Raw genomic sequence first — 25,308 nt, 5'->3', positions numbered from 1 at the left:
AAGAATTATTCCAGCCTCTTAATTTCAATTGAGGCTGAACAACAATAACTTCACATTTTCCCGCAGCCTTACTCAGTCAGCCAAAAATATAGCTAAAAGCTTCTGAAATAAGGAGATTCAATTAAAACAAGCACCTTTTTCCAGTTCAGATCAAAGGTGATATATTTCTTTTAAGGTGCTCTTTTGAAAGGTGAAAAGAGAATAATACTTTATGTTAAAAACCATTTTTTTCTCATTCTGCTTTCCATCTCTGCTTCATTTTACACAGGAATCTTTTCTCTTTACAATTCAATGCAACATGTGTAAACATGGATTATACCACATCAGAAACCAAGTTAGCTATCTCAAGAGAATTTGTATCTCTGCTGTGTGTAAGTAAGCAGATTAATTCCTAGATCAGGCATTACCTAATGCATTTTCAATTCAATTTCTTCTTTTCTTTCTGCACACAAGATCAGGGAAGTGGGATTATTTTATTAATTTAACTAATATTTTGCATGTTTTTCTCTGTTATCTTTCTTTCCTCTAAAATTTTTTGTTAGCTCTTAGTGAATGATTTAGTATGAGCAAGGATGTGTAAAGACAAGAGACTGTAGCCCTCAACACCTCACAGAGAAATAAATTACATGGGAGTGACAAACTTTTCCTCCCAATATACTACTGGAAATAAGGAATTCTCACATTTTTCAAACCCTGATCTACAGCAGCACAGCCTGCCTGGGGTAAGCTCAGTTATTGTAAGAAATTTGGGAGAAGATTATTTATTCATAAACATTTATGCTGCTTTTATGGAAAATCTCAGAAGTAAATAATGAGCCAGTCTGGTTTTATTACAGCAGTGCCTGCTAGCACTGTTTGAGGTAAGGGTCTGTCAACATATCACAAAAGCATGGGATTTATTGTGTAAGATCAGTCCACTGGTCCATCCAGCCTGCGAGCATGCCTCTGGTGGTACCCAAGTCTGATGCTTAAGCGGAAGATGGCACAGTAAGCCCTTAATACACCTGACTAGTTGTGTGCATTGCTAAACTTGGGCAGAGGCAGAAGCAAGAGATTCTTTCTTGCTCTCTGCTGAGCTCACTTAATGGCCAAAGACAGAAACTGATTTTGTCCCTGTAAGCACCAAAGTAACAGACAGTGACAAAAGTATAAGGATCCTTTTCAAGTCAGCCCCACAACTATCCTAAGGAATGGGTATGGTTTCCTGAACAGGGAAACTCATCCTACATTTCTGTTTTACACAAAATTACAATTCAGTCTTTTATTCATTTAATTTCCTTAAAATCAGTTCTAAATGCTACTTCCAAGCAATTAACTCTAAATTACCTATTTGGGGTGGAGCTGGAAATGAAGGAAGGGCAAGTCCTTGAACATTACAAAAATATCTTGAAGATCAGTAAGAAAAAGGACAAAGACATTAGAGAAAGGAGAAGGAAACACAGCTGAAAGAATGAACAAGGAGATTGGAAAGCGAGGAAAAAGGCTAAGGGGCAAGTACCAGAAACATAAATAAGAGATAAATATCAGGGTATGTGGGACAGGAAAGTGAAGAGTCAAGGGAACCTGTGTGGCTGCAAATGATGCTGAAGGAAGAAACCTGTTGGGGTATGGACAGAGTAACAAGACAAAGGCAATGAAAGCCACTGAGAGGACTTCACCTTTCCCCAATGCTCCAGACACTCTACTCTTTAAGACCCTCAAGATTTGCATTCCAGGTGATCTTACAGAAATATCCAGAAGTTCAGAATATGAACAAGATGTCAAATAGGCATGTATGCATGAAGACATGGAATAGCAAAAACTGTAAAATAAATTGTTAAATAATCACCCAAACTGGTCAACAGGAAAAAAAACAAACATGAGAGTGCTATCAATGGCTGAAGCTGATGAATATCTCAGGGCATTTGGAGAGTTTTTGACCTCAGCTAAGAACTGCAAGGACTTTTATACCTTTTGAGATACATGCTATAGTTGGTATTTCTCCTGCAGAATAATTTCCTTCATCCAAACCTGAACTCATCTTTGTCAGTGTTTGTACAACTTCAGCAATAATCTATAGGGCATGTCTTACACAGCTATAAGGGGATCCTGTACATATTCTCAAACTGCCCCTGCCACAGAACAACCCCACCCAAACCAAACCAAACAATCAAACAGGAAGCAGGGATTTTTTTTTTCTAAAATGAGTAATTTTTTTTTCTTCCTAGACATTTGTGAAATTAGTTATTTTAGTTGTCACCCCTTTCAGAGAATGATGTTCATATCTAAAGTTAAAATTAATACAAATGACTGAAGAGGCACAGCCTCATTACAAAGGATTTATACACAAACCCTCTTATCAATACCAACCTCCTAGTTCTTAGACTCCTAAAGACAGAAATATGGAGCTACAAATAACATTCATTTCCCAATTACTATGCCAACCAGCTCTTTTATTATAGACTGTATTTGCATTTGACTGACTGGCCTATTGGAAACATAGTTCTGCTACACCATCATCAAGCATTTTCTCTCTTTCAAAGACATAATCCAGACTATGCACACCAGTGAGCTATCTATTGGTTTAATCATCCCTTTACATCATAAGGAATCCTACTCTTTGCAAATCTGAATTTTTTAATATACCTTCATGTTCAAATTTTAAGGCATCAGTTTTGAAATGATGGGAATTTGTTGCAGAATAATTGTTTCTTGACTTGTGTGTGAGTATACTGATTTTCTTTTATTTTTCATAGGTGGTGCATTTGAGAATGCATTCAAAGAAGCATTGTTTTGTATTTGCATTTTCTTTATAGTTAAGATCTGCATATAATACACATAAAAAGTTTAGTCTTCTTTTTTATCATGCACTGTCTATGGACTCCTAGGTGCCTCTTTTTTAGCAACAATTATGAAAAGCATAAAAAATAGTTTATTTTTCAGGGTGCTAATGTACAACCCTTTGGGTGCCTTCTCATCATTCCAGGGAATAATCTCATAATACAGGTGATTGTCTAACCTGTAGGAAACCTGAGACCTCCAGTGTGCTGTCAGGCAGGTCTGTTCATTTCTTTGTGCCTTGCTGTTCCATTAGAAATTGTTTCCTGTTCTTTGTCTGTAAGCTCTTTCAGGAAGGGATCTCCTCTTTGCCATCTCGATGCAGGCATTATAATAACAGCAGGATTGTTTTGTGACATTTAATAGGCTAGACTAGATACCAAAAACTTCTTGGGGGAGAAAGTGCAAATAAAAAAAAAAAGTTGTAACAATTATGGTACTAGAATTCGAATAAATAGTCAGAAATATGTTATCCATTATTTATGCAAGTATAATTGACTTTAACTTCTCTTGTTGCTTCTTAATCTAGTTCTTCTGGAGTCAGTTTAAAGTGAACTGACTGCACTGTCACACAAGACGAACAGAATGTCTCACACTTGGTGCATGTGGCCAATGCTGGAAACTAAGGAATAGAATAAGTGGAATATTTTGCTATTATGAAAGTAAAATTATGGCTCTTCATCATTCTTTATATAGAGAGAAAGAAGGTATATTGATAGAAAAAATCCACCTTGCTTCCTCAGATATATCCAATTTTCTTAATGACATCCTTATTTTATACATATCTGGGAGTAAGGCAGAAAACTGTAGTGCTCTTCTTTGCATTTGCGTCTAAAATTAAACTCATCATGGTTTCAGAAAAAGAAAGGTCACCTCTCCTGCCCACTGAAACATTTGAGGTTCTACACTTAGCACACCATGGCCAAAAATACATCACAAAGACTTCGGAAATAAAAACAGGCAAGTGAAAAGTGGCGCTATTCCATGAATTTGAATATAGTTCAGAATTTAAAAAACAAGATATAAATAATGAGGAAAATTGTTCAAAAGGTCCACATTTTAAAGAGATCAATGTTTAAATATTAACACTTCAAAATTCTACCAATATACTGATTTTCAGTAACATTCAAAACAAATTGTTGTCACTAGTCTGTTGAGCACCATATTGTGGAAATGCACTGGTGGAACAACACCCATTTTTTAATACAAATACAGCAATGATGTATCCGATTACACAAGAAACACTTTTGTTATGGGCACGAATAAATAAAGTTGGGTAAATGGAAATAAAAGAATCTTAAGAAAATTCTGCCCTGCACTGTCTAAAATCTTGACATATTTCAAATTTATTTCAAAGATACATTCTTCCCATTTTTCTCAGGGGTGATTTCAAAGTGATTCGGCTCCTCCCTCTGCTTGTTACAAGTAAAATGAAAAGAAAAATTAAATATACATCTTTATTGTTCATATTATATCCAAAAGTATGCACTATTCAATGAAAACAAGAAATGCCTCACTTATTAAGGGCAAAAGACCACTCAAATATCCTTACACACATCTTATAGGGGAAATGTTTCATCTATATAAATCCAACTTGATGACTTTTTAATTTCAATTCACAGTGCTTTCATATATGATATTAAAACAGTAAGCAGTGGCATTTAATTGAATCAAAAGGCAATATGATGATAGTGAGTTCAGTCATGCTTTTACTGTTAACACTGGTGCAATGATTTATTCATTTGTCATTCCACTTACTTTCATGTTCGAACAAACATAAATTAAAGTTACACCTCTTCATAACTACCAGTTGGCACATAAGTGATACTGGTAAAGACATATTCATAAATAATTAGCAGAGATCATGATACTATATATGTTGTATTCTGAATTAAAAACCTTCTGACTTTGTCTAGTGAAAACTATCATTCCTGTCATGTGCATGTTCCTCTCTTTCAGAAAACAAAATGAAAAATTTAGTGACTGGTGTGTCAAATGTGAGGAATTGTTACCAAGTTGAGAACTGCAAAGGAAATTCAAGTCAAACCACAAGAAGTTGGAGGTTATGATCAGACACAGTGAGTGAGGAGTGTCATTACTGAAATGGAAATGGTAGGTAAACACTGCCCAGGTCTTAGCAGATCATTAATATTAGCATTTTATCTAAATAATAAGATGGGCATTCAAACAGACCTCAATTCCAGGAAAAATGCAGAAGTTATTGATTTTTGTTGTTGTTTTTAAATTCTGCACTGGAATGATTTAACAGATCTATTAAATGTATCACTTGGAGACTTTCCCCACAGCAGTCTGGTGCTCAGGGCATGTGCCTTGCACTAGAGGCCATTTGATGCCAACCTCAGGCACAGAACTAGTGTCTGCCACCAGAACAACAGGTCATTCACTATTCACTTTTCATTTTTTATCTATTCTGTTGTACTTTTTTATTTACTGGAGAATAAAAATTAATGGCTTTAAGGAGAAAAGGGCACTGCAGGTTTCATATATCCCATGCAATACCCTCTGGGCACTGCTTTGGTTTCTTTCACTAAATCTTGAAAAGCCTTACATTAAGAGTAACCATATTTTTCAGCAAAACAGCATTATGGTGCTTTGTGTTTTCTGATTATTCATCTCCACCAGTAACTATAAACAGCTAGCACTGGTGCCAAATTTGTTACAGGGAGATTAATGCTGGCAGCACAAGAGCTTCTGAGGTTTTTAAAATAAATTTGGCACCAAGCTCTAAAAGGGTTCATCATCACTGATCTAGATTATATCCTTCTTTATCAGAAAATAAGTTTCAAAATTTCTATCTAAATAAATACTTCCAATTTATTTGTATTTTCTTCCAGTAGATTAATGCATATAGAAAGAATTCTCTGAAGCCATCTGCAAACTCACTGCATTTTTCATTCTCTATCTCTAAAAAACTCACGTCTGCTGCTTTAGTGTGATGTAACTTTTACTATACTTATCTTAATTATTGCCATTTTAGCTTTTGGCCTCCACACTTGTCATTGCATTCTTGTCTGGTTTAAAACCAGGACCTAAGCTAGCTGAGGCTAGCAGCTGTCTTTTTAATATCTGGTCCAGAGTCTAGCAAAAAGGAGCATTAGTTCCCGACTCGAACCTCAACAGGCTGCAGCACTACAGATGTTAAATATCATAATAATGATTGTATCTTCCTCACACAGTGATTATTAGCAAAGCTGTACAGCTTTCAAAGAGCCCTTGTTTTTACTTTTCACCAGCAGCTGAAGCAAGGAACACATTTCCATTACAAGACGAAGCTGTACAATCTCATCCAACAAATGATCTCACTATGACCCTCACACTAACTTTGCTATTAAGCAAAAACAGGCACATTTTCAAATATTGATTTCAACTAATGTCTGATCCTAACAGGCATGATCTTATCAGTGCCCTACTATAATAGAAGGAGTGTCAGAGTTAAACAGAATAGGTTTAGATAAGATCACAATCTTCCTCACCATGATGTGATGCTATCACTGAGTGAGTATAGTATTTGCAGTAATTATCATTAATAGATATTGGCAACAGGAAGAGTGGTCACTGCTAAGATCTAAACAAATTTGTGCATGATTGAATAAAACAAGTTTTATCTGAACAGTGGGATTTGGTATCTTATGTGCCCCAAGAGACTTTGCTGCTTTTATTTTTTGCTTTGAAATGATACATGTTGAATTAAGAGAGAAATACTGAGGAACGACATTGCTACCTTAGTTTGTTCTGTACCTTCTGTCTTGTGGCAAACTGCCACTTTAGTCTTCCTGCTGCTTTCCTGATGTCTGCTTAGACCAGACATCCCATGCCATGTTGTATCGACAGACCCTGGTGCCAGGGTTTGGCTCAAGAGCCATGGCCACAGCTGATTTCACAGCACCCTCCCTTCTCAGCAGAGACCAGAGCAGCAAGGAACTGTCTGACAGGAGGTGTTGGAAGCAAGGGTCATCCTTCTAGACTTTGAGCCCTACAGCTGTTTCCTTCCTTGAACTATTCCTTGCGGGAATTTGGGCAGCCCCACAGTGGGCTAGCCTCGAATGTAAGTGTGGGCTGTGGCAAAAGCCACAAGAGACAAAGCTGACAGACATCTGGCTCAGTTCGATTTTTGCTTCACCATTTGTTCTGATTGTGGTAGGGCTTCTGCATTCTCAGAAAGAAGGTGGCACTGTAAAAGGGAATACCTGCTTTGATGTGGCAAATTCTACATGAAACTCTTAAGTCTTTCTCTCCTGAAGCTGTTAGCATGTAAGGCCAAAACAGCACAGAATGAAAATAATAATTTATAGCCCTGGAAAAAATTTTATCAACCTAGGAAAACTGAAAACACCAATACAAAAAGAAAAAAAAAAGTCAGTTGGTAGTTTGTAGTTATTGTAATGAAACAGCAGAAGCATAGTTAAACTTTCATAGAGCCAAGCATATAAAAATAATACTTGAGGAAAGGGTGCAAATCTAAAACTCCTTAACTATTCAGCATTATCAAAAATTAGACATGTTGCAACACGTAGAATTAAAAGGGTGAAATCTGAATTCCAAGAAGCAATGTTCTCTATGTTTATTGTGACAACAATATTGAATTCTAATACACTATTTTTCAGCCTTACAGAAATTAGCTAATTAAGTCAATTAAAAGAAACATTTCTGAATTAATAGTGCACTTGCCAAGATTGCAAAAATATTGGTCTTCTACACAGAAACCTACAGGCAGGTATTCTACTTATCTTCATGTATTTGTCTTCTCAAATGTGTTATTAACTCCAGAGCACTGAAATCTTTTTGATAATCACTGAAGATGAATGTATCAGGACAATCAGCAGCATATGGAACACAGAATGCTGCCAGATGTTAACACACTAAAATAAAGCAGAACCATCCAAGTATTCTGTATCTTGTCTAAAAATAATATACTCATTGACCTCAACCCTATCAAACCAGTCCCATCTTCAAGGTCATATAAATAACAAATATTTATCTTCTATGGAGAGGCTGTACTTGCAGCACTCAGTGCTGCAAAATGCTAAGCATACCTCACCCTATTGCTTTGAATGGACATTTGGGGTGCTCAGCACCTCCTGCTAGTGCTCAGTGCTAGGCAAAATCAAGTCCTAAGTGCAGTATTAACCACTGGTGGAAATTTGCAGTCATTGTGCAGTCCCTTTCATTACTTTCTATTTTTTTCAAACACCACACATGGAAACAGAAAACCACCTGGTTTAAAAATTACAGACATACAACTGCAACCTCTAACACTTATTTGGAAGATATATGCCCATGCTCTATGTTGCCTTGACAGAATAACTTCAACCATCTTTGTTATCCCAATACAGATTTAAAGTGAGAATATCAAGGCATTGTGCTACTGTAGTTCTCATGAGGTTGAATACCAGGTTGCAGTGGGTCATGGCAGCAAATTCCACCCTATGAAACTCTTTATTTCCCCATTTCTTGCAATTGTCCCAAAGGGACACTGCAAGTGCAAGATGCTGTGCTCCAAAAGCACAGAAAAAAAATGAGAGTGTCATGACTGTATTTCTGAAGAATTCAGGAGAACTCTCAATTATGGCAGTAATAGTGAACAAACAGATAGTCAAGTATCTTTGGTATGACTGAAAAGAAAATGCTTATTAAAGGTCAGAAAAGCCATTTAGTCTCAAGTATCCTACTGGCCAGAGCAAGCTAATAGTGCTAATACAAAGCCACTTAAACCCTGCAACAAGTGGTATCAACTGGACTTGGGACAGGGAATGCAAGGAATGTTAAGGAGTCACAACCACATCAAGTGGTCTCACATTGGTAAAGTCAAGTTTCAAAACATGTATATTATTCTTATTTTCCACTGCTAAATGTGGTGGGCTGGGAGAAAGTGGTTTCAAAAGTAATCAATGTATATGCAGTCCTTCACTGCACACAGGTATCACTTCTGTATGCATTGAAGAGATTTACTAGCACAGAAGCACAAAATGAGCTCTGAGGATGCTGGTAATGCCTTGCAAATGTTCCCATATCGAACCCATGGTGTATTCTGTTTTTCAGCCTGTCTAATAGGGGTTCTGGTACCTGATAGTGAATGACCGACTATAAAAATCAAGATTCAGCTTACTCCCTGAGGCATGCTGTACTGCCAGATCAAAGTGCACACACTTGGCATCCTGAAAATGCAATAGTATTGCTCTTGCTTTGCAAATGCGTGGCACAAAAACCAGAGACAACAATCCTTAGAATCCTCACACAATAATCCTTATATATTCCTTAAAAAAAGATGTACAGAAAACTTAGAAATAAAGTCCTAAGTTAAACTGAAAGTAATTTTTGAAAAAGCTACACTGATTTTCTACTGGCTATAATTCTAACTGTAGTTAGCAAGAAACTGGAATGGGAAGGGAGAATATTCAGAGGGAAAAAAAAACATGCAGGCATGCAGGCAACTGAGAAGGGACATGCCAAAGAAATATAGCGGCTTACTTCCTTATCTCTCAGCTAGCCCTTGTTATATTTCAATTAGATTTTGAAACCAGTATCCTTTACTGGTGTGACCAACTGTCTAGCTTCCTGTAATGCTCCATCTGCCATCTTCTACAAAAAAACAGTGTCTCATTCTGCTCCTTTTAAAGCCAATTGTGAAAGATTTTAGCTACCTGCAGGCATTTCTGGGCAGCCAAACAAGTGAAGTTGGCTGCAGACATTTCTCAGCATCAGGCTGCCAAAAGCCACAGGGTCATCTGCTCCTCTTCCTTCCCCCACGCCACAGCTCAGCTGCGCCTACACCACTCCTGTCGACTTGGTCCAGCCTGCTCTGAAACACCAGCCACAGATTTACTGCAACCTCCTGAATCTCCTCCAGCTTTTCACTCTCTTTAACATTAGGAAGCTCTTTCTCCTAGCTAGGCTAAATTTCCCTTGCTGATACCTTGCTGAGTCTGGAAGGTTCACCTAATGCAATCCTTCATGTTGTTCCATAGCTTGTGATCCAGGTGGATCCAAGAGGCAAGGAAAATCCTCCACCACAGATGCATGCAGGATTAAGATGGTATTTAGATTTGGAGGAGGTGAATTGACCATAGTGAGAAGGAAAACAGGACCAAAGCAAAATACTGGATCCCAAAAGAGAAGAATATGATCTGTAATTTAACAACAAAATCCAATATTTAGTGTAGTAACTGCATCTGAGAGGAAGAAACAGTGTGAAAGCGAATCAGTAAGACTGAGATGTACTCTAAGGTCCACTGCAAAATTAAAAATTAGTAATAGTAGAACAGACCTGCTTCAACACAAGCAGAAAAGAAGGAACTAAGATATTTTGGATCTATTATTGTTTTCTGCTTTATTGCTCTCTTTCCTTTATGCTAATTTGCCCCAGTTTTCTTCCAAAAGTGAAGACAACAGCTTGCAGGAGGGGGAGAGAGGGAAGAATCCTTCCTCACCTCCCCAGCTTCGAGGCACACCTCCCTCAGCTCCCATAAACTTGTCTTTAATGTCCTCACACATTGCAGGAGTTCCAGTTTCTTGTTTAAAAAAAGTGGCCACTCATCCCCCAGATCAGAGATTGTCATGTGGAAAAGAATGCTTCAAAGAAAAAATAAATATTTTGGGAAATGGGAGATGCTTTAAAATAAATACATAAATAATAATTACTAACATACATAAAGCTTTTATTAAAAATAGTATCTTCTATGCATTTCAGATATGAAATCAAATGTCAAAAACAGGATATAAAAGCTAATCTGTGACAGGAAGAATTTTAAATTATAAGACATATTCTCAGAGTGAGAATAGTCTACATAAACTGTGATGATATCTCATATGTTATGTAGTTTTTCCTAAATGCATCAGTACTGTTCAGAGTGCTATCCTTCCCTTACAGCACAGAAAGAACAGTATTTTGTCTAGGCAAAACTTAATTATTTCCTAAATAGGTTAAAATAGCTCAAAAAACTATATTTAATGATTCAAAAGTTGTGAAGCACACTAAAATGCATTAGAAAAAAGAAAGGGGGCAAAAGTTTATTAATTAATTTTAAGTTATTTAAGATGGGACATGATTATTACAGAATTACAGAATCCTTTAGGCTGGAAAGGTCCTCCAAGATCATCAAGCCAAATCAAGCCACTTCCCTGATCACCACCTTGTCAACCAGACCATGGCACTCAGTGCCATATCCAGTCCTTCCCTGAGCATCTCCAGGGATGGTGACTCCACCACCTCCCTGGGCAGCCTGTTCCAATGTTTAATGATTTTCCATGAAAAAATCATCCAGCGCCCAGCCTGAACCTTCCCTGGTGCATCTTGAGGATATTTCCTCTTGTCCTGACAATTCCAGAGAATATTTCCTGCTGGTTATCTGGGAAAAGAGACCGATACCCTCCTTGCTACAACCAATGAAACAATATAAACATGAAACCATATAAACCCCAATGGGGCTATCATATAATTTACCATGAATGGAATATCACGACACACAAATAAATCCATAAATAACATCATCAGGTAGAGTACTGGCTGTGCAGTCCTTGCTGCAGGTCTGGGGCTGCCAGGGAAGGAAAGGACAGCAAGTGATGGTGCCTCCTGTGCTTTTTGCTCTGGAGCCCTAAAGGCTGGAGCTGACTGTCTTTTGAGCTTCCTTGGAGTCTGAGGAGCCACCAGGGGATTAGAATGATGAACTTGCTCTCCAGGCTTGATAAATGAGGTTCAGGACATTTATAAGCTTCACTCAGCATTGAATTTCTCAGGCCAAGCTCTGAATTTCTTTGCCCATACTTTGGTAGTGCAAAGTAGACTTGCTGCATCTGTAAAAGGACTCATTTTGCTACTGCTTGTGGGATACTCCAACATCATAAGAAAAGGAGTTGCAGCCAAATGGTGAGGAAAGTTCAGCAAAATCAAAGTATTTCAAATAAAACAGATTTTTAGGGCCTAGTAACAGTCAATACCTCCTTCTGACTAGGATATGCTATTCTCATATGCTCACAATCACTTACTTTGTGTGTGTGTATATATATATGTACGTATATATAGTTAGTATATTTTTTACATATTTATTTTTAAATATCCCTTTTTAATCTATTTATGTATTCACACATACTGTACTTACAATACTTACTAGAAATATTGAGAGGGTTTTTTCTGTTCAAAATGTTCAAACCCACACTTTCACAGAACACAGTTAATTTGGCTGGCAATGAAACAAGCAGAAATAACTTTAATTTCCATCCTTCTTGAAAATTTATAAGCTATTTCTCTCCAGCATATTCAGATGGAAAAGAAACTGATCTTTGGAATTTTTAACATTCCATTACACTGTGTGAAAGTGATCAGCAAGTAGCCACTGTCTTAACTGAAGCCACAGGTCCATTCCTTTAAGTAATTTATTTATTCAATGAAGATAGACAGTAATTTAAATTATAGTTATGTTACTATGCTATGGTATCTTGGTCTGCATTTTTTATTAACAAACAAATTTTGACTCCACCGAAAGGTGACTTTTCACACCAGGATTTTCTCTACAGCACACTTTCACTCCAAACAACTGCCCATCATGGCATCTACAATTCCTGTGGAAAGCATCTGTTGATGTTTTCATAATCCTATGCATTTGTATGTCCAGACAGCACATCCTGACAACATACTGAGCACAACAAAGTGCTACCACAGCTCCACAGGCAACAGCATCTCTGCTTTTCCCCACTACTAGAGCACCCTAAGGCTAAATATTCTTGGGCAGCCATAGCTTTATGTCTAGTAGGCAAAAAGATACCCATGAGCTCCCAGAACATTTTATTTTTAAATGGTCAAAGAGAGAGCACAAGCCTCACAGTCATTCAGGTACATGCATGTTGTAACTACCAAACTTTTGTCTTAACAATGCAAATATCTTCATAGACACAAACACCTTCCTGGCCTTATGTGTCACTTCAAATGATGGAGCTAGAATTTCCCATGCTTGTTCTATGAATGTGAAACTACGTGACAACATTTTAGAAACTGAAGTTTATGTCAGAATAAAAAAAAGATAGTGCTAAGATTTAGTGAGAAGAAAATTACTTCCAAAACTGCTGAATATTTAAATCTGGCATTTTATATCTGCCTAGTCTATAATATGCATGTTTCATAAATAAGAAGAAGTGTCATCATAAAAAGCATAAATTGAAAAATTTTCCTCAGAGGACAACATTTAATACGGAATTTCTCATCTTAAACACAAGTATAGAACTCGTGCCTGTCAGGTATTGTAGTGCAGTGAGCTAAATGAATGACTTTAAATGGAGACAAATAAATTATTTCTCTTACATGAAATTTTTAAAGAAGACTACATCCCATTCTAAAAGTTGTGTTATAAATTTAGCAAAATCAATAATAGGAAAATAAGCATCTGAGTCTTAAAGCATGTGGTACAGAGAAGATCAGACTGGGTAGAAGACTATTAAGATTCGACATAGTGTAGAAGCACAAAAATATGTTGCTACTCAAGTTTATTGCAGTGATTCTCTAATTAAGCAGCTTTTCTTCTCTCTCTTTTCCCTACATCCTAAAATGCAAGAGCCTGGCACTTGGAGATAACATCTCCCTCTACTGATGTCTGGGAGGCCCTGGACGAAATTTTCTTGCCTTGATTTCTGTCCCAGGCTCCTGACTTTGCCTCATCCCTTCTGCAGAACCATCCCCTTGCTCTGCTCTCAGCAGCTGCCTGGAAATGTGCCCCAGGGTACATTCCCACTCTCAGAAGGACCCCCTACTGAAATGAAGCTTGCCAAAATAGGACAGATAGTTTATTAAGTTTTCTCTCAGGGAACTGAGTTCATTTAGTGAAAATGATTGGTAAAGTCTACTACTTAATTACAATAGTATTAGGATACATTCTGCTTAATGGAGATGCTCACAGCAAGCAGCAAGTAACTGAATTATGGTTAAAAACATTTCAAAATAACCAGCGATAGTTTTAAAGAAATGTTAAAGTTCAGCTGTTTTGATAAACAGGTGTCAAAATGAACCACGGGTAGGTGTAGTCTCAAAAAAGGGCTATAGTTAATGAAACAAGGTTAAAAAGCAAGAGCAAGTTTGTGTAAAAATTCCCTGTTGATATTCTGGAATCAACCAAGTTATAAATGAAGAAGAACAAAAAAAGGAAGAATGAATCCAGTCTTAATTTATGTCCTTTAAATATTTAATAATCAAAAATGAAGGTGATGGTATGGTGTGCAGTACTAATACCAGTATACTAACAGCATTTAGACAGAAGAGAAGGATTAAGGTTCTCCTATACTGTATCATGTTTCTTCATCCCCTATCTGAGATCTGGAAACTACTTCTGCAAGTTGGAAAAAAATGCTTTTGGATTTTTCCAACAGGGCATTATTCAGATCCTTACCACATCTTGCTGTCATGTTATTAGCATGGTTTAAATGTGTGTAAATGTAAACAACAGGGCAGAAATAACTTCTTAAAAAAAAAAATCTACACTACAATTGTGCATGAAAGTTTTGATTTTTTTTTTGGTCACTGCATGCTCCTAAACTACATGTCTATATAAATGGGAGAACACTTGGTAAAAGGTGAAGTAATGTGAGGTGACATGTTCTCAAAAATCATTGTGGATGGCCATGAGGACATCTTGACATACCTCAATATTCTTCTAAACATTTCAGTTTGTAGGACGGCCTCAAGTTGTGCCAGAGGAGGTCTAGGAGGTACACTAGATATGAGGAAAAGTTTCTTTACTTTGGCAGGCATCGGAACAGGCTGCCCAGAGAAGCGGTGGAATCATCGTCCCCAAGGTGCTCAAAAGACATTTGGATGTGTTACATGGGGACACGATTGATGGTGAACACAGTGCTGCTGGATTAAGCTGGACTTGATGATCTTAGGACAGCTCAAGGTGTCACCCAACAGCTACATGCTGTTGTGCTGTGCATGTGTTGGGATTGGCTGCTTAGAACCACAGAATCATCAAGGGTGGAAAACACCTCAAAGTGCTGCAACAATAATGTCTGTTCATGACTGGGATGGAAGGAAGTGATCTTAAACTTTTTGTGTTCAGAACACAAAGAGACTGATAGTAACAGTTGTAAATATGAGAAAGAAATGCTTTTGTAGTCACGTGAAATATTTAAAGGTATAAAAGTAGTATAACAAAGATGAGAATCAAGGTCCATTACTCAGTACACTATTTTTGGTAACTAAATATAAAAATGTCTCTGTGCTATTAAGAGCCGAATTCTCCACTTGCAATTAAATATTTAAAGATAAAATCTACCCTATCCCTTTCCATGTTTGAATAAGAGAAAAAGAAACTAAAGATTTGCTACAGCCTGAGTATGGATAGACTCCTGCCTCTCTGTAGCCACACCGCATCTCCAACAAAAGTCCCCAGAAAACCCTCGTGCAGCAACTCTGAAGATTAAAAGTCACTGTCTACTACAGACATGAGGTTTCTGACCCAAGTGACCAGTCACAGATTAGTGAGTGAATAACTTTACTGCATTTTGAACCTTGGCTCCTCAGTCTCTCACATGCTATCCAGTCAAACAGTTCCATGAGCCTATCTTCCAGAGATGTCTCTTTGGGTGTTGAACCTCCCAGATCCCATTTAAGGTCCCTGCTGTGTCCCACTGCTTGCCTGGTCCAACCCTGCAAATTCTCCTCCTGTGGATTCTCTTCACAGCCACATTGAATCCTCTTTTCCTTATCAGGCTCATACACGCCTGCCCTGCACACTCTTCCCTGCAACAAGGAGATGAGAATGGCGAGCTGAATACAGCTGATGATTGTTTTGCTTCACAAAACCTTGCCATGGGCACAGATTAACACCAAAAACTAGATGGCAGCAGCCAAGGGAAAAGGCCTCTTGGAATGCCTCCACACTACTGCCAGAGCGACCACTGTTCGACATCCATCGTGGGCTACGTGGTTCAGGGCTGCTTTTGTTCCCATGGGCCTCATTCCCATCAAGCTGTCCCCTCAAACAGGGAAAATATTTACAGCTGAAAAAAGCAAGTGAACAGCTTTTTCTTAACTAGGTTGCTAGTGACTTGAATTTACATCTGCTTACATCCAGCAGCTCTTCTTTTAGTGCTCTGTATGTCTAGGAGGTCTTCTGCTCTTTTCACCTGCATGTTCATATTAGCCTTGGCATTTGTGCAAACCCATTTTCCTGTTAAAGATAGGAGTCTGATACATCAAAATATATTTCTATCTATTTGTGGGTATCCATGAACTACTGAATTTTCTGTGATGCAGCAAGACACAGATTTGAAGCCTTCATGGTCAAATTGTGTTGTCTTCCAATCTACAGCTGAGTTTTCACCAGATGTAGACAGCCAGTAGTACTGTTCAAATTCTTCACAAGTCTGTATGTCTAAACAGCAAGACTATATTAAATCTCAAGCAGAATTTGGGAACATGTAGACACATTCCTTTTCTAGGCTTGAAAAGATATTCCTATGCATTTAATTTTCTAGGGACTACCCAACTATTATGGAACAGTAGGTGGAAAATGAAAGTAGTGGAAGGAAATGAAGTAAACTGAAGTAAACTTCATGCCCAATTGTGCTGCTAGATACAAATTATGCATGCAGCTGAGAGCAGAGGAATTTCAGTAGTTTGGCAAAATTACAGGAATAGATATTTAAAAGTATCTAAATAGGAGGTCTATCACTTCAATTATAATAGATATCTACAAATATTTAAGAATTATATAAGACGTTCTTAAAGTCAAGCTGAAATAGAACTTAAATGCCTAGACAAGTTTTAAGATCCAAGACTTACTTGCTAAACACAATGTCTTAAGATTTTCTGCTGGCGGCATGCAGACTATTTCATCAACAGTAACAGTACCAATAGCATATATTATTTCATCATGCAATGGTATGTAATTCATGACTATTGGCTAAATTCCTAGATGAGAAAAATTAATAACTTTATTAGCCACTGAACTCTTTCAAGTCCACCTTTAGTTTGAGTATTCTCCAGTCCTGATGTGGATTTTGCTCTACCATATTTCCCAACAGTGCTGCAACACTGTTGATGATACCAACACCTGCTATTCCTATTGCAATTGTGAACAGCATTAAAATAATTTTTGTTTAAGGTGCCCAATCTTCCTCTACTCTGAGATGTGTACTGCTAGCATATTTCAAGACAGAAACTTGAAAGATCTAAAATGTAATTGACATCTGGCACGGTGACTCAATTAAATACCATGCTGAATTAATTAACTTGCTCCATCTCATGAGCCAGCAGCAGCAAGACTGTATTCAGTAATGCAGCACTGTTGGAAACAAGAAGCACTTCAACCAGGATATTACATATACAGGCTGCACTCAGTGCAGAGTGCAAGGGGAATAAGGAAACTCTGACTGTTACAGCTTGAATGAATCCTGTGAGGCACTGCCACACTGCAAACACTGAAGAGTACACTCAGGTAAGATACTTCTACTCAGACACAAAAGTTATTTCCCAATAAAGATAGAAGATGCAAAAGTTATGTTATTTACTCACCTCGGGGTCCCTCAATTTTTCTTTCCTTTCCTCTCTATCCAAAACAATATCCATATTAAAATTTTTTTCCAAAAATTTGGTGCTTATAGCAGTGCAATGCTTGAGGTTCTCATTCAGAAAACAAATAAACCTGTTTTCATCTGCTCATGTGAAAGTTTTATTGAATTCTAGAGATGTGAGGCTCTACCCAAATGAGCTTCCCAAAACAGATATAAATAACCTAAGAATCCCAACTCCCCGACGAACAACAGAGAACATGTACCACACTGAGATAAGTAATCAAATGTGTCAAAAAAACCATAAAAAAACCCAGAATCATTTCAAGAGAAAAAAAGAAAAAGATAAAAGAAAACCATGTAGAAGCTGATGCTGACGTTTTGTTGCTTTAACAGCAAATTAAAGTTGCATCAAAAGGTTTGTATTTCTTCACATAGCATTTTACAGTAACAAATGTAGTATTACAGGAAACATCTGATATTTAAGAAAAAGGAAAAAATACCTAAAATCAGAAAATAACTCAGGTTGGAAGAGATCTCTGGAGGTCATCCAGTTAAAAGTCCTGCTCAAAGCAGGGCAAACTTCAAAGTCAGATGCAACTTCGAAGTGAAATCAGATTGCTCTAGATGACACCCAGTTCAGTTTTGACTTTTTCACGGGATGGAGCTGCTCAGGGGACAAAACAATATTTCTGAGGACTAAAATTCTGTTTACAGGAATTTTTACAGATTTCCAAATGTGTCTGTATTTGTAGGCAAAACAAAAGTAAAATCTTTCGAGTGGTAGTAAAAATAGACTTAATGATTTTTAATTTGACAATTAAAAAAGTATCTTTCCAGTTTAGTGAGAAAAAAGACCTGAAGATTTTCAGCGCACACCTCTCTGAACTACACCGAGAAAGCTGTTCCATCCCATTACAACCAAAAAATTGAAAGTCAGTTCTGCATACTGGTCAATTCATTAAAACCCAATTATCTTAGCTAAATGCTTTTGGCATAGCAATAGTGGTAATTGCCCAAATTCAAAAAGCAATAACAGACCTTAAAACATTCCTGAGCTATTAAGGAAGAAGCAAGGTTCTACTAGGATTGTGGTTATTTTACAATGCCACAAAAAAAAAAAATATATATATATATACACAATATGATTGTATGATTGGCTGCTGACATGTTGTAAATGCATCCTAAGAATATCTGATAAAGGTAAATTTTGTAGAGAAGGGACAATCAATATCATCTTCCATCATCTCCCATACTTAAACATTATCTTCATGTTGTATATACCTGATAAAGTGGTACAAGTGGATAAAACCAAACTAGCATTTCTCTGTAGCATGGATTCTGGACAGACTTTGAGATACAATGGGGCTAAGGCTTTTGTTATGTGAAAGCTGATGAAATTAGTTATACTGGGATTAAAAAATTATTTCAATTACAGCTGGTTGCCACATATGACTTTTTAAAAACATTTTGAGAATGATGAAAGGTCAATAATAAAATAGATGAAGAAATAATAATTAAATGGATGGAGAAAATGAGACAAGTTCAAATTTTCCAGTTTTTCCTTTTTAACAATAAGAGGCTTTGACTCTGCAGGACTTCTGAAAATCTATTCTTTATTCAGGTGCCTGAATGGGAAATCTGATCTGGATTGGGAATACTGAACTCTTGGAAACCTAGACAAAGTTTCCATGTCACTTTGTGTAACATTTCTTAGCACTATTTGATTAATAAATTATGCTAAAGAGTACAAAATAGTAAGATTTTAAATTTCAACTATGCACTAGATCTATACTATACTGAGTATTCATGACAGAAAAATGCTTCACTCAAATTTTAATATGCATATTTACAGAAAGTAGCATGCATCCTATCCTGCAACCCTTAGAAAGAGAACTCCATTATACAGGCATAGGTTCTCCAGGGAGGAGTTGAAGACCATAAATTTCCCCCTTTTTCTACCCTGTCCACATAACCCCTCTCTCACACTGCCCCAGATGACACATCAGCCACTCCATGCTCCTCACTCTCTTCAGGCCCTCCAAGGTCAGGACGATCCCCAGGGCTGGAGAACACTGGGAATCTCAGTTTCTCCATTTGCAGCACAGATGTGTGCACCCCAAAAGCCTGTAATCCCCTCCTGTGAAACCATCCCACACGTCTTTACGCTAAACACATTCAACGCAAGGTCTGTAACAGCAAACAGTGATCCAGCTGCAGATAATGGTTCTTCAGAAGTTTCCCACAGGGCAATGCATGTTCCAAGACTGTTTAAACCCTTCTAGAGATATTAGTTGTTTCCTTCCTGACATTTTCAGAAAATTAATCTGAACTACACACAAACAATATTGAAGCTCAGACTTAAAACCAACACAAACAAAGATGAAATGAAGACCTAGAAATGACATGATTTTCAGTGCACTGAAGTGAGATCAGTAAAGCATTACTTTTAAGTAAAATGGTCCACATACTTTCTGCAATCAGAATAAAAAATGAGGCTAATTGAGAATATGTTATATGACAGGTGTCTTTTGATGCTTTTCAAAAAAATGCGAACTTGATGGAAGATTTTGCTATGTTCAATTACATTAAGGCAAATTAATTTTATCCTAAAATAATGTAGTTATTTGTTTTTGATACCTTTCTTTAATATAAAGTATTCAGCAATTAATACTATGAAAAATTTAAAAAGTCCTAAAAAAAAATCAGATCTTACTACTGAAACACAACACCTTGGTTCAGCAAACAAGGAAGGGACATTTCCCTTCAGCAAAAGAACAAGTTAAACACTATTAACCTGTGCTCCAAATAACTTCATGTGGATGGCTGCCATAGACGAACAAACTGGCTAAGAGCCAAATACCACTGTCCATCAAAGCCAGCAGTGCCTGTTTTCCAGTGCTCCATCTGAGGAGCAATTTGGGCTGTTCCCTGCAGAACGACACGCAGCATAACAAAGCGGAGCATCTACGTACCAAGGTGTTATTATTCAGATCCATCTTGCCAGTGAAAGGCCCCCATGTTGTTCCAACCGGAAGCTGCTGCCGGCTCTGGATCTTGCGCTCCCCGTCTTTCTGGACCACCTCCAACTCTCCTGCAAACAAAGAAAACAAGCAGTGTTGAGAGCACTTTCACTCGTGCCGTGACAACAACCACCTCTGCCTTTGTGCTGGTTTTATACGCGCCATGTTCTGAGGACCAACATAATGAGAATTAATTATGCTTGTCTGGGAAACAACTGATCTTGTCATCCCGCAAAAGGAAAACAAACCTTTTTCCCTTATAATTATATTCAAATTTGGTTCAGAAAGTTCCATTCCTTTCTTGCATCTTTTCACACGCATTAGAGTTTGAAAGCAATTTTATTCAGAATAGCATTCCATAGGAGTTCTTAAGAAGCGCTGAGGAGGGGGGAAATGGCAGCTGAAAAGAGAGAGTCCAGTGACAGCCACACCTGGTGCATTAATCCCCTTGATGCATTTTGCTGCACAAGATCACATTTTGAAGCACGCAGCAACTAAAATTTTGAGAAAACAGCATATAGCCATAAAAAATTCACAACACCTCCAAGATACTACTAAAAGCATTTACTACAATTATAAAAGGATTTTGAACTGAGCTTTTACAGGCGGTAACATTTCAGAATTAAGCAAAAAAAGTTTTAATTGCTAGCCTGATGTTATAAGAAGAAATAAGTAAAAACAACAGGGAAAATGTATGATGACTTTTTTTTTAGTGTATAATGATTTTTACTGCATGATATATTTTTTAAATGAATTTTATTTTTTAAATCAAAGACTTCAAAATGAACTCTCAAAAGAGAAATTTTTGCTTTAGCTCACCTTAAGTTTCCTGGATTTTCCAGTAAAGAGAAAGAATAATACCACTGATCATTCTCATGGAGGGAAAAATAAAATTCAGTCACCACCTTTCCTACCCTATACTTTTTTCACTTCATTCCAAGATTAAAATATTAGTCTGGACAACTCTTCTTTGAAAGCAGTGCCTTCACTAAGACTATTTTTTATCAACAAATGTTTCATTTAAAAATACAGCAACAGTTATATTTATATACACAATTTCTAACACTATTTTCTAAATAAATTCTGGTTTCAGATATTCATAGGATATGATGGAATAAGGACAGGCTGGTCTGTACTTTTCCTGTTACATGTTTGACTGCTTTTTTCCATGCTCTCGTGCTTCCAAGCTTTGCCCTTCCTGAAGGTAGGCAAAAAATCTGTTCTCAGGAGCAGCACAGCTCACCTCAACTTTGCTGAAGCCATGATTTTTCATGATCTGTTTTCCATGACCCCTAAAGCCCCTTGCTCCCTTTCCACACCAAACAGATGCAACAGTGAATCCTGTCTTTTGCATCAGCACATCTTAACAACTCCACCCCAAACAAGGATAGTGCTTTTCCACAAACAGAGCAAAGTCCAACTGTGCAAGGAGTCAATTCGTCCCAGATTTAGAACTCGTGGTTGTTGTGAAATGAACCTTGGGCTGAAGGAAGTGAGTAACTCCTCCTGGCTCACACGCAGCCTCCACAGACTTCCCTGAGCTAAACATTCCCCTGGATGCCTGGATTTGCATTGCAGTCAGGTTCCAAAGCCTTTCCTTGTCCACAGGGGTTAATCTTGACCATCTTCCAAATAGAAGAGTTGGCTCCAGCTTCCATTTTCAAGCACAGAAATCTAAATTTCACCTCTGAGTGTTGCAGATTACAAAACTACTCTACGTAAAATCGTGCATCAGATCCTTCCTGCAAACTGGAACAAATCTAGGAAATAGAGCTGTATCGGTTTACAAAAGCTTCTCTGTATGTGGGTGAGTCCTCATCATACCAGTGTTATGACATTTTATAAGGCAGTATGTGAGCAGGAAAGCTTATGGATTAATTATATCTAATTTACACATGTGACATATATGCATCCCAACAGAAAAAAAACCCATCCAAACAACTATAAAAGCATTTTTTCCTTCTCACAGTCACATTGTTACAAATTGTATTAGCTTCAAAAAATCTCTTTATATGTTAATTACGGAAGAGAGAAATTGCAAAGTAACATGTTTATCACTTAGCCATACTGCAGCATTTTCTCTCTACACAGAGATGAAAACTGCAGCATTTGCTTGCTTTTACACACTAAAAAACAGCCATGTCTATGGACATGTCACATTTAACTGATACCAGAGGAATCATGAGAATCTTTGAAAACCCTTTTAAAAAATAATTCAGCCTCCCTTTCTGCCACTGACATTTTTCATTTGAAAAGGGTTCAGACACAGTCAAACAGTGACTCCTTATCTGTACCTGTGGATTTACAAGCAGGCCTGTCTTTTAATGGATTAAGAACGACAAACTTAGGGCAGATCAACCAGTGATATCCAAAAAGCTACCAAAGTTTTAAGGTACACATCATTACACATTACATTTTAAATAAAATTAATAGCATGAATCTTATACCTGATAAGTAGTTCAGATTGGAGGCAAGCATAAGAACAAGCATTTTTTTTCCAAATATCATTTCTCCCTTTTGTTGATAATTAAATAAATTACTATGGATTCTCTCTCTTATTCTCTTTTGTTACAGTTCCAAGCTGTAGTTCAGGAAATATTCAATATATATGAATACTTTGAAATGTACTGCCTATGGGGTAACATCATGGTGAATTGCACTGAAGCTGCTGTGTTTCCCCATCCACTTAGAACACCATGAAAGAGAAGCAGATTGCAGGCAGGGTAACAAAATATTTTGCTGCAAAACCTTTCTGTTTCTCTTCATTGCAGTTCTCCAAAAAAGATACATTTCTCTCTTGTCACCATGACCAGCAACCATTTTAATGCTATGGATGAATGTCAGAGTTAGAAGGGACAATCTGATTGCATTTTTTTGCAAAATGAGACAATCTGGTTATGCTTTATGAGGTGTGGCACTTTACAATTTAGCCCTTGGCGAAGATTTTATTTTTTTCATCTGAAAATCTTTGTTTTTTTATAAGAAAAAAATTAACACTGGCTGCAACTTTTCTACATTTATTTACAACATTTTTCTCCTCTAAAATTTCCTGTTTGGTGAATGATACCACAGCTGCAGCATACAGGGGTTCAGTCTCCCACTTGATGTAGCTGGGGCTGTCCCTGCTCACTGCTGACTTCCCGCAGGGATGCTGGTTTAAATGCCATACCTGCGACCTGAAGTAATGTGTGACTTCAAGGGTGTTTGCTGGAAAATGAGAACCTCACCCTGTGACTCTTAATTAAAAGGGTTTGAAAAATGTGTCAGCAAGACAAGATTTTCCCCTTCTACCTCAAAGGAAGTTCAGATGTAAATCTGAAGTGCTCTCTACGGCTACTATCCCCTGCACAACTGCTCAGAATCTTCACAGATTACATCAGGAGAAGGAAGAGGATCTGAGACTTTATTGCTGTATCACTACTCACAGTAAGAAGTGTAAAGACTCAGCTGGTACTGACTCTTCACACACACTTGTCCATGGAAATTCCAACATGTGGGGAGGAAAAAAAGGAAAGGATCAAAAACTGCTGCAGCTTCCTTTAATCCATGCTCAAACCCAAAGGAAGCAGAAAATTCAGTGCCAAACACTGTTAGGCACAACAAATAATCAGCAATCACAACAGACCACCTCAGTACTGAATACAAGGTTCCTTCACATAACAGCAAATTCTAACAGAACTCCTTCCTACCCCTGGAATAAAATATGCAATATACTCATAATTTCCATGCAAAGTAGAGAAGCAGTTTTACTCTCTTCATTCTAGGCTTGTCAGCTCTCCGATTGAAAACGACAGCAAGTATGACAGAAGCAGCACTAAGAAATATAAGTAGAGAGGAAGTGATGCTCTGCTTTTAGTTTCTGTGAGTAAGGTAAAAAAAAATTACTGAAGAGACATTCCATGTAGTGATATTTACTTGCCCATTCCTTGCTACAGAGCAAGTGTTTTTCCTTTTTCTTTTTTTTTTTTTTTTCCCATCTTGTTCTTCAGGAACACACTTATTTCCAGCTTGCTGAGTAAGTTTATACAAAATATTTGAGACACATAGTATGGGCTAATCAATTTTGGTAAAAGATAATGCTGTTAGTGCTGTGGGCTGTTTCTCTTATCTTGTTGATGTAGCATACTTTTAAAGTCTGTGATTACTCAAAGACTTATGATAGCTGCACTGTAAAAGAAGCCTCAAGTCATGACTCACTAGTACAGCTATAAAACATCCCATGGCTTTTAAGATACTAGGCCACCTTGGTGGATAGAAAACCAGAATGAAAGGACTCAATTTAGGATTCTTTTCATACATGCATATATTGTTTCATGCATGCCACACAGAAGGTAGAGAAGTCCGTTTATCTTTGTATTCTTTTGCAGCACAATCAGGATCATTAAAAAAACTCTCAACAAAACATAGAGTACACAGGAATCCAACAAGAGCTTTTGGCCCTTTTTGGCCCCAGGAATTTGACCACAGTCTGACTACCAGAAAAATTCAACCATTTATAGTATTTCTGACACAAAATAATACTGGCTTTCACTCATCTACCTACATTCTGGAGTAAGAAACAATGGAGTATATATATGAAGGTGAATGATGAACAGCTTTTGTGGAACATAAGGAGAACTACATTCAGAAATAACTGTATCCAGGTTCATATGCATTTAACACTTCTAAGCAAGTCACCGATAGCTTTGGGCAGTAGTTGTTTGGTTGTTTTGTTTGTTTTTTTTTTTTAATTGAAAATAGCTTTCTAAGTGGAGTCGGTTCAAAACAATGAGTAAGCTCTTCCTCTGCTATAATTAGAGATTGGTTATTTGATATCACGGGGCTCTACCAATTTCCACAAGCAAATGGCTCCTTCTTTGCATATTTCTAGTCCACAGCCACCTGTCTCTCTAATGAGTATTTTTGCATGGCAGAGAAATTGTGTATGTTGCAGTTTCAAACAAGGACTGCTCTG

The 25,308-nt window shown here is 37.3% G+C and overlaps 1 protein-coding gene across 2 annotated transcripts in view; it reads right to left on the bottom strand.

Annotated features, from left to right (window-relative positions):
- Positions 1-25,308, bottom strand: part of ZFPM2 (zinc finger protein, FOG family member 2) — a 308,180-nt gene that overhangs the window by 138,169 nt on the left and 144,703 nt on the right. For both annotated transcript variants that reach the window (XM_033072539.1, XM_033072549.1), the window contains one exon: positions 20,307-20,425. In XM_033072539.1, coding sequence (XP_032928430.1) covers positions 20,307-20,425 — 119 coding nt within the window. The remainder of the gene's footprint in view (positions 1-20,306; positions 20,426-25,308) is intronic.

Source organism: Catharus ustulatus, chromosome 1 (genome assembly GCF_009819885.2).
Source record: "Catharus ustulatus isolate bCatUst1 chromosome 1, bCatUst1.pri.v2, whole genome shotgun sequence".
Classification (NCBI taxonomy): Eukaryota; Metazoa; Chordata; class Aves; order Passeriformes; family Turdidae; genus Catharus; species Catharus ustulatus.
Note: the sequence above shows the minus strand (reverse complement) of the source record. Positions and strands in the feature narration are given on the sequence as shown.